General features: G+C 57.5%; 1 protein-coding gene across 2 annotated transcripts in view; it reads right to left on the minus strand.

Moving 5' to 3' along the window:
- CD276 (CD276 molecule) overlaps positions 1-6,877 on the minus strand; it is a 33,468-nt gene extending 26,591 nt beyond the window's left edge. Inside the window, exons 1-2 of one of the 2 annotated variants that reach the window (XM_055133525.1) lie at positions 6,325-6,448; positions 5,361-5,543 (exon numbers count right to left, since the gene is read on the minus strand). In XM_055133525.1, the coding sequence (XP_054989500.1) occupies positions 5,361-5,363 (3 nt within the window). In that variant the 5' untranslated portion in view covers positions 5,364-5,543; positions 6,325-6,448. Of the gene's footprint in view, positions 1-5,360; positions 5,544-6,324 lie in introns of both variants that reach the window. The other variant, XM_055133524.1, reaches the window with a different exon arrangement.
- Positions 6,878-10,241: the final 3,364 nt, after the last annotated feature.

Genomic DNA, 10,241 nt, shown 5'->3' on the forward strand with positions numbered 1-10,241 from the left:
TTCATGGAAGAAGTGAGCCCTAGAACGGCGGTGGGGGAAGGCACAAATGTGGAAATGTGCACACACACACACACACACACACACGATGCATGCACATAAACATACACAGCTAGAGATTCAAATCGGACTCTGCCACTTCTTAGGGACTCTGGGCAATGTTCCTCTCTGATACTCAGATTTGTTCTCTTGCACACAGGAGTAACAGACGCCAGTTTCAGGATGCCAAGTGAGCCAAATGATCTACCCTGACCTGCAGTGGGCGGCAGCGCTGTGTGAGCAGGTGAGGGCTGGTGGGGGGCAGAGGGGATCTCTGGAGCTCCCTGGAAATCCCCCAGACCTTCCCTTTCTCTGATCTGTCTGGGCCCTTTAACAGTTCCAGGGTGCCCTCCGGGCACCACTCCCAGCCCTGAATCGATTCCTCCCGGGCAGTGACTGTGTGTGTGAGTCAGGGTGGCAGGAGGCCTGTCCAGGCGGCCAGCCCCGCAGGGCAGGGCCGAGGTTTTCCTGGCACCTCTGTCTGCTTCCTCCTGACTAGATGAGGCACGGCAGAGGAAGCCCGAACAGAGAGGCCCTGGCCTTCCCAAGCCATGACACCCCCACCTACAACCTCGGCCTGCTGACCACAGCTAGGGTGGCGCTTTCAGCACCTGAAAAGACCACACCTCGGTGAGTGTCGGTGCACCCAGACATTTACTGACAGCTACGGCCTGGCTATCACAGCCGCTTATGGTGGGAGTGGTCATCCCAATGCATCGGCCTCTTCCAAGGCTCAGGAGCTGTGCCTGAGAGGCCGCGTGACAGCCTCAGAACGGGAAGCGCATGCCCAGACGCTCGAGCCCACGGGCACAGACGTCTACACACGGGCTCTCACACCTCCTTCCCAAGGAGGGGCCACCGTGCTCACGGAGCACCAGGCAGGCAGCTCGGCTATTTGGGGCCCCCCGCACCACAACTTCCAGCCTGGCCCAGCCAGGCACATGTGAGCACCACCAGTGAGGGGTGCAGCCCTGAGTCAAGCACCAATATCTGAGCACTGCCACCAGGAGTATGACCCCCGCGAGCACATGTGAGCCCTTCAGCCACAGACAAAGAGTGTCATGTGTAGTACAGGAGTGCGACACAGAGCTGCGCCCCGGCCATCCCGAGCACTGCCAGGAGGCACTCCTGAGCACAGAGCTGGGAAGAGCCGCTGAGCACCCCAGGGTGTGGCCTAACCTCCACCACCCCAAACACGCTGGTACTGGAGCCAAGTGTGTGTGTGCAACCCGAAACGATCACAACAGCAATACCAGCAGAAGGAAGGGACGGGGTAGGTATGCACACACTCACATATACCTGCACATATACATACACATGTGCACACAAACATATATACCCACATTTACTCACATGCACATACATGCAGATAAACATACACACTGGCACATGCACACATACACATATACTCACAAACTCACATGTATACACACTAGCATACATGTACACATGCACACGTGCACTCACCCACACATATATGCGCGCACACACCACGGAAGGCATGGAACCCTGGGACACGTCAAGCTACTTTGGTGTCGAGGCTCCCGGACCCCAACTCCGTCTGGGGCCCTCCCTCCACACTCCAGCCCTGCTCCCGCCTGCTTCCCTGCTGCAGCCACCAGGGCAGGGAGTGGGAGGAAGCTGAGCGGGCCTGCGAGCAAGCCAGAGAGATGACCCCGGGTCAAGGCCAGGCCGGCCTCGGGCACAGCCCGCTCTGCTCCCTCTGCAACCCCCAGTGCTGTCAGATGCCTCCACACCCCCGAGGAAAGACTGACCTACTTTCCCGAGGCTCTGGCCCTGTCGCTTTCTGCTCGAAGGAGACTCGTCCCAGAGCCACCCAGCTCACCCCTCTCCTCCTAAGCCTCGGAGCTTGCTGGCCTTCCGGGGGGATCCCCCAGGCCACAGCAGCCTCCCCCAGTGCCCAGAGTGGAGGCTTCCTGGAACTTCCCTGGCCAGGTCTGCCCCACAATGGGGGTCAGGGCCCAGCATGCGGCCTCCCCGCCGTCACAGGCGCAGCTGGGGTTCAGGGGCAGGAGGGGCTGGGAGAGGGTTTCCAGGTAAAGGGCACACAGGCCTCGGGGCCCCTCATGGGGTACCAGTGCTCAGCCTTGCCCCGGCGCCACTTGGCACTCACCACGGCAGTGCCCCTGTCCCCCAGGGCCACAGAGCAGTGACAGAATTGACGTCCTGTACAGAGAGCACAAGGGGTGGTGGGGGTGGGGGAATCCAGAGCCCAGGCACTGTTGACAGCTATCACCGTGGCTGTCAGGTGTACTGTGCACAGAGCACTGTTGACAGTGCTATCCGGCATACTGTGCAGAGAACCCCCAGTTCCCCGCCCTCCCTCCCCAGCCAAGAACTCTGGGAGGCTCCTGGGACCACCCTTCCCACCTAGATCCACACCAGCATCCCCAGTCCAAACCAGCAGAGCCGGCTCAGAATCCAGCTCCTCCCTGCCAGTTCTCCACCCCTTGGGCCCCCGACAGCAGCTCTAGCCCCTGCCGCCCCTGCTGCCGCCTGGTCCCCAGGACAGGGCCTCCCACAAAACACATCCCAGGAGCAGCCTGTGCCTACTCCAAGGCTCCCAGCGAACCCTGCGTTCACCCCCTCTGCGGCCTGGGAAGCCTGCTGCACAGAGGCCTCGGGCTGTACAGGAGGGCCTCATTCTCAGCCAGAGTTGGGGGGTGGAGGGAGCAGCTGCTCAAAACTGCGGTGGGGGTGGGGGTGGGGAGGCTGGAGGGTGGTACCACAGGGAGAGCTTGCCTTACGAGCAGCTGGCCCTGGTTCTATCCTTGGCACCCCATATAGTCCCCGAGCACTGCCAGGGGTGATCCCTGAGTGCAGAGACAAGAGTTACGCCTTGAGCCTTGCCAGGTGTGGCCCCAAAACCAAACCAAACCTGAGGTGTGGGGGATCCTGGGGGACCCTAGCTCAGGTGTCCCCTCTCTCGGCTCCCTGCAGGGACCTGGGCATCTCTCACAGGGTTCCAGAGTGAGGCAAAGTCTGTGTCTGTCTTCAGAGTGGCTGAGAGTCCGATCTGGAGCAGACAGCACTGCCGCCCCAGCAGGGCTCTTCTGGGCCTGCGACACCCCATTTCTGGGCCTCAGTCAAGCCCTCTTACCATGGGACAGTTGTGATGTTGAAACCAGATGGCAGCACCACCAGCACCACCAGAGATCGGCACAGTTTCATCTCCTCCCCCCGCCGCCCCCCCCCCCGGCACAAACCTGCCAGCTCAGTGCTCCCAGGGGACCTGCATCCTGCAGGGATGGCTGGGGAGGGTTGCACCACTGTACATGTGACCCTCTGCCACATCTTCCACCCACTGAGTCACCAGGCCAAAGGAAGTTTCTCCAGGGTCACACGGAGCCGTTCCCACACTCGTTCCCCCCATACCAGGTTCTGGTTCTTTCCCTTTTGAGGGGTGCATTCCTGCTGTGGGGTGGGAAAGGGACAGCAGGGAGCAGTGGCCACCCGGGTGATACGCTCACAGCGGTGACATCATCCCTCTGCCCCTCCTCCTCCCCTGATGCCTTGACTCAGGCCTGAGCTCATGTGGTCAGAACTTCAGAGGCCGCCTCGGTGCGTCCCAAACCCAGGACAGCTGGAAGCCAAGTGGCCACAGACCCAAGGCTCCTTCTCCCCGGAGCACTGGGAATCTCGAGGCCCTGTGAAATCCTGCCCATGGCTCTGGGTCACACCGCATCTCGGGCCCCAGACAACACTGCCCAGCTCCCAAGGAAGCACGCCCAGTTCCCAAGAAGGACAGATGCCTTAGAATTCCAGAGAAGGTCACCGTTGAAGGAGCCTCCTCTGCGACTATCCTGTCCACCAACATCACAGAGGCTCCCGTCCAGCTGTCAGACACGGAGCATGTGAAACATTCAGACCATCTGTTCCTCTCGGGCCCCCGTAACTGAGCCAGGCACGGAGGGAGGAACGGGTCCTCAGCTCAGCCCCTCCTCCCCGCAGACCTGCAGCCTCGTGTCTAACAAACTGGACAGCTGGTGTTTGGGACACGGGTTTAGAGTAAATAAGAAAGTTCACTCGCTGCAGGTGGGCGGGAGAGCACACAATGGAGAGAAGGGAGAACTGCAAGGATCAGGACCAACAGAAACGTCAGGGCTCAGTTCCATCAAGTCCCCTGGCCCTGCAGCCCCACGGTGCACATACACGTGGGCAGGTCAGGACGAGGCTCAGTGGCAAAGCACGTGCCTCAGGTGCGTGAGGCCTGGGCCCTATCCTCCAACCAAGCCACACCTCACCAGGTGCACAGAGCTGCCCTCAGGTCATGAAGAAAAATTTCAGTCACATGAAAGGTGTCTAGATGTCAGACTGTGAGACATTTATTTCAGGGGAGAAAGATTTCCGGGCTCGACCGTGAGCACATAGAGTGGTGCTCTAAGTGCCAGGTATTAGGCAAGTAGGGAACATACTCATCCCAAATGTTCCCGTTTGCTTAAGAGTCAGACATCAGAGACATCACAGGTCACTGGCCCCAGGCTTCTCAACCCATCGGGGTGACAGTTCCAATAGTCAGAGGCAAAGGACCTGCCTTGCAAGAATGAACTGTGGCGCTCCATCCCTGGCACCACCTGCATGCCACCAGCAAGGTGACGGCATATCCCCAGTGCCACCACCACACGCGCCATCTCCAGCACACCACAACCAAGTGTGAGCCATGCCTGGAGAACCTCACCATCACAGTGCGGCCAAGCGCGAGGGCGAAGCAGCATGACAGCCCACTGCCAGCATTTGTGTGCAAGCACAGCGACTCGGTGTCCCCGCTCCAACCTGTCACCACCACAAGAAAGGCACAGTAGTGATGAAAGAGACTTCAAGGTCCCTCAGCAAGGAGGGTCGGACAGTGTCTGCTTTCCTGGGGATTCTGGACATCGGGGGGAAGGAGGAGGCTGAAGTAAATGAAGGCCATTCTTAAGAACAGATCAGCCAGGGAAAGAGAGAGTACTGTGGGTAGGGCACTTGTTCTGCAAGGCGGTTGACCTGGGTTCTATACCTGGCACCACCTATAGGTGCCCCCAGCCCCATAAGGAAGCCCTGAGTGCTGCTGGGTGTGGCCCCCAAATCAAAACAAGCAAAAACACACCAGAGAATAGCTCCCAGTGGGAGAGAGTGAGTACGGAGGGTGAGGTACTTGCCTTGCACACAGCAGCCCCAGCTGGGTCCTTGGGGACCCAACAGAGTTCCCCAGCACCACCAGGAGTGATCTCTGAGCACAGTGTCAGGAGTTAAATCCTGAGGAGCACTGACAGGTATGACACCCCCCAAGCCCCAGACAAAAAGGAACAGGACAGTTTCATTACCATTTTATACTGAAGCTGACTCCTGGCACACGTAAGCAAGGGAATCAGGGAAACCGGAGCAATAGGACAGTACAGCAGGTAGGGTGCTTGTCTTGTATGTGGCGGACCTGGGTTCGGTTCCCCACCATCTCAAATGCTCCCCTAAGGAGAAACCCTTATGCATCGCCAGGAGTGGTCCAAAAGCTAAGAAAAAAAGGAAAGGAAGAAAGGAAAGGAAGGAAGGAAGGAAGGAAGGAAGGAAGGAAGGAAGGAAGGAAGGAAGGAAGGAAGGAAGGAAGGAAGGAAGGAAGGAAGGAAGGGAGAACCATAAACTTCCACATTCGGTTAAGGGGGAATCCTTGTATTTCTTTCCCGCTGAAGTCAAACTGCCCCCTTCCTGCAAGCGTCTCCCTTCCTGTTGCCACTGTTTCCCTCGGACCCCGTCTGAGTCACCCAGCACACACATCTCCCCAGGGCAGGTCTGGTTTGGAAATAAACCCCATTTCGTGGCTGTAGAGCGCCCGAGGGCCCCAAGCCTGCCCACGGGGGTCCAAGGGCAGCCCTGGGCCCAGACGCCCCAGAGCCTCCCCTGGCCACCTCCCCTCCCCTCCAACTTCCCATCTCCGGCGCCCAGTTGTTCTTTGTCCCCCACCGGCCTTGCACCCCAACACGCCCCACCTGTTCTCGCATCTGCCCACCGCCCGCTCGCCCACTGCTGCCTGCGGACTGTCCGGCGGCCGCGCCTGACCCTGGGGCGGGGCGCGGGGGGCAGCAGAGGGTCCCCGCGCCCTTCCCATCCCCCTTGCATTCCCGGTCGGGCGTTTTCCTCCGCAGGCCTCCCCGCCCCGGCCCGCAGCCCCTCCCCGCGCGACCCCCGCGCCAGACCCGCGCCTGCCCCCCTCCCCCGGCCGGGCCGCACCCGGGAGCGGGCGCGGGGCCCCGTACGCCGCACACAAAGGCCCGGGCCCGCCACGCCAGCACTCACCGCGCGCGCCGGCTCCGGGACGCGGGGACGCGGGGACGCGCCGCCCGGCGAGGTGGGGCGCGGGCGCGGGCCGGGGGCGGCCCCGGGAGCCCGCGGGGCGGGGCGGCCCGGAGGAGGCCGCGGGCCCGGAAAGGCCGCCCGGGAGCGCCCCGCCTCGGGCCCCCGCGCCCCCAGCGCCGCGCGCCCCGCGCTGCCCATCCCCCGCCCGCGCCGGGCTCCGAGGAGGTCCGGGACGGCCTTTCCGCAGGGAACAGGTGACCGGACGCCGAGCGCCGCCCCCGGCCCGCCAGGGCCCCCCTTCCACCGGGCTTGGCTCCTGCCCGCGGCCTGCGCAGGGTTAACTGCACCGCCAGGCAGGGGAGCCGCGGGGCCCTCTATAAATACCGCCTCGTGGGCGCCCGGCCGGCCGCAGGGCAATTCGCCGAGTGGTTTTCCTCTTTCCACCCACGGCCACCCCACTAGTCCTGCCCCAGCTCCAGGCCAGGCCGCTGGCCAGGGGGGCGGGCCCAAAGAGGACCGCGCTGACCTCCTGTGAGCCTCCCAGGCCTCTGTCTGTAAGGGAGCACCTCGGAACGGGAGGAGAGAGGGCGAGGCCTGGACCTCCAGTCTGGGAGGAGACTGAGATGCTTTGCTTTGGCCTGTCTCTCTCTGCACCTGTTTGTCCTTGGTAACTGACAGCAACAACGAGGGTCTCGTAGGCTTCTGCCGGGGCTCAGCTGGAGCTTTCCATGCTGCTTGCCTTTCTAGGTGCAATAACGCCAGTCAGCAGGTATTCTTATCCCCATTTTACAGATGAGACAACTGAGTTTCAGACGCCTGGAGGGACTCCCAGCTGATGGGGCCTCTGGGCCGGCCACAGTTGGCAGTAACTTTATGGGAGAGGCTTAGGGGCCACATATGTCTGCGTATATCCGCCACTGTGTGAGGCTTATTGTTCCACCTTCAAAATAGGCAAAAGGGGAATGTCAGACCTTGTGTTTATGAGCAAGGAAATAAGAACACCAAGAGAAGGTGTATTAAATGGCGATCCGATTTCCCTGTAGTGCTCAAGCTGAAGTCTGTGTGTGTGTGTGTGTGTGTGTGTGCAGTATATGTGAATGTATATGAGTAACTGCATGCAAGTCTCTGGCACTTGTGTTCCTGCAGATACATGTTGGATAATGACACCTTGTGGCCGCTCCTCCAGAGGGGTCAGAGAGTATCCTTATAAGTTATTGCCTTCCTCCCCCTCCCCGACATAGACACACACACACACACACACACACACACACACACACACACGTCAGTCTTCTGCTCCCAACTTTTCAGGCCCTGTCCAATGAGAAGCTGCCGCACTGATCAGGATGATTCACCTCCTCTTTCAGAGACCAGCCCCCTGGGAACAGGCTCGAAGCAGGGGCTTTGCAGAGGATTAAGCAAATGAGCCGGAAATAAGAGAATTCCAGTGAGGTCCTGTGTTAACAGCCTCTTGGACTGAGAGCCCCAACTGTCCACATTTATTGCTTTGAAGCAGGAATCATTAGAAGAAGATTTGATCACGTGCCTGACTCTTAATCTAACCAAGCTGACATCGAGGGCCTCGGTGTATCCAGACAAACGTCCTTATAGTGGAACAGTTCCCTCTCGACAGAAGAGCGGAGATGGAGCAGTCAGGGACTGGGCTCGTGGCTCTCCACAGCAGTGCTGGCGTGCTCCATATCAGGTTCTTGTTTTCTGCCTATTCGCCTTTCTCCTCATTCTGTGAATCTCTTCTTTTCTCTTTTGGTTTGGAGGCCACAACTGGCAGTGCTTAGGACTTGCTCCTGGCTCTACATTCAGGAATCACTCCTGGTGGGGCACGGGGACCCTATTGGGTACCAGAGATCGAACCTGGTCAGCCACGTCCAAGGCAAGCGCCCTATCTGCTGTACTATCCCCCCGGCCCCTCCTTCTGTGACTTTCACCCACTGTTCCCCACACGCCTCCCTGCTCTGCTCCACCACCCTGAGAAGCGTGCCAGGGAGAATGTCCATGGGCAGAGAGGCCCAGAAACCCGGCAGAAGGACCCTGAGAGGCGGCATTTGAATTATTCCAGAGAAACTGGTTTTGTTCCCATCCTCAAGACTCATTCTGGTGCTCTGTGCCCTGGGGTGGTGACACAAGACCTGTCCCTGCAGATGGACAGACAGCCTGGCAGAGAGGGCACAGCCCAGCTGTGACGGACAGAGATGGAACAGTTCAGAGCGATTTTGTGTTTGTGCAAGTGTGCATGTGCGTGTCTGTGTCTTGTATGTGTATAGAGTGGGAACTTTTATGCTAATCGCCTGGGAGAATAGGTCAGCGGGAAAGGAAATGAGCATTGGCTCTAATTCTTGGGAACAGTGGCTTGAGACAGTGTCAGTCCCCTAGATATGGACAACACAGGCAGGAGAGAGAGCAAAGGACAGGCTCAGCTGCAAACAGCTAGAGGGACCGCTGGGCACACAGGGATCTCCTCAGGTCCTGGGAGGTTTGCTCTATGCCTATCTGAAAAGGTTTCTCAGGTTCTCTTGCAGCTAGAAGTGGTCGCATGGTCCTGTTTGGCCAATGAAATGGGCACAAAATTCACTGGTGTGAGTTTGGAGAAAGCTTGTTAAGGGAGCAGGTTTATATTATGAAAAACACAGAATTACTAAAGGACCCAGCAATCCGAATTTCTGGGTACATACCTTGGAGAGTTTGAAACTAGTAGCAAAGAGATGTTTGGACGCGATAGCATTATTTGCAAGGGCCAAAAGGTGGAAGCAAACAATGCCCATCCATGGATGAATAGATAAAATAAAATGCACTGTATCTCTATATTGGGATGTTCTTTAACCTTTTTAGGAAGGAATTCTGTCACATGCAATATACATGAGATGTATGAGGTCTCGTGTTCCTGAGAGGATTAGAGTAATGAAATTCACAGAGACAGGAAATAAAATGCAGTTGCCAGGAGCAAAGGGAGAAGGGAAAGGGGAGTGAGTGTTTAAAGGACACAGAATTTCAGTTTTGCAAGGGGAAAGAGTTCTGGAGGTTGGCTGCCTGATACTATGAATTTACTTAATACAAATCAACTAGACACATAACAAATGGTAGCACTGTAGCGCTGTCCTCTAGTTGTTCATCTATTTGCTCAAGCGTGCACCAGTAACATCTCCAATGTGAGATTGTTACTGTTTTTGGCATATCAAATTCGCTGCAGGGAGCTTGCCAGGCTCTGCCGTGTGGTATACTCTTGGTAGCTTGCCGGGCTTTCCGAGAGGGACAGAGGAATCGAACCCGGGTTGGCTGTGTGCAAGGCAAATGCTCTGCCCGCTTTGCTATCGCTACAGTCCAACAAATGGTAAAGATAACATATTTTAGATCATGTAAGTTCGACAATTTTATTTTTTGTTTGCTTTGGGGCCACACCCAACTGTGCTCAGGGTTTAGCCCTGACTCTTCGCTCAGGGATCACTCCTGGCAGGCTTGGGGGGCCATATGTGATATCAGGGATCAAACCCAGACCAGCCACTTGCTACTATCTCTCCAGTCCTAAGTCTGGCAATTGAAAAACAGAAAATTAAAGAGCACGCTCAGCTGACATGTGCCTTCATTTTTATTATTATTATTATTATTATTATTATTATTATTATTTTGTCTCTCTGCCTCCTTGTCCTTTGTGCTTATAGACTCAGAACCAGGCCGGAAAGCAGTCATATTGCAGTCATGAGACTGAACGCTCAGGGTGGCCTGGGAGAGAGTGAAAGGTCTATTTCTGGAGGACACTACAAGGCTTCCACTCCAGCCCTGGATTTTGTCCCACCTTTGGCCTGGCCATCGCTCACTAGATTAGGTACAGGACCTTGCTTTCTGAGTGAACCCTAGTGTTTGCTGACTGAAAAAGCCAAAATCTTGCTGCTCCAACCACCTCACTT

Source organism: Sorex araneus, chromosome 3 (assembly GCF_027595985.1).
Source record: "Sorex araneus isolate mSorAra2 chromosome 3, mSorAra2.pri, whole genome shotgun sequence".
Lineage (NCBI taxonomy): Eukaryota > Metazoa > Chordata > Mammalia > Eulipotyphla > Soricidae > Sorex > Sorex araneus.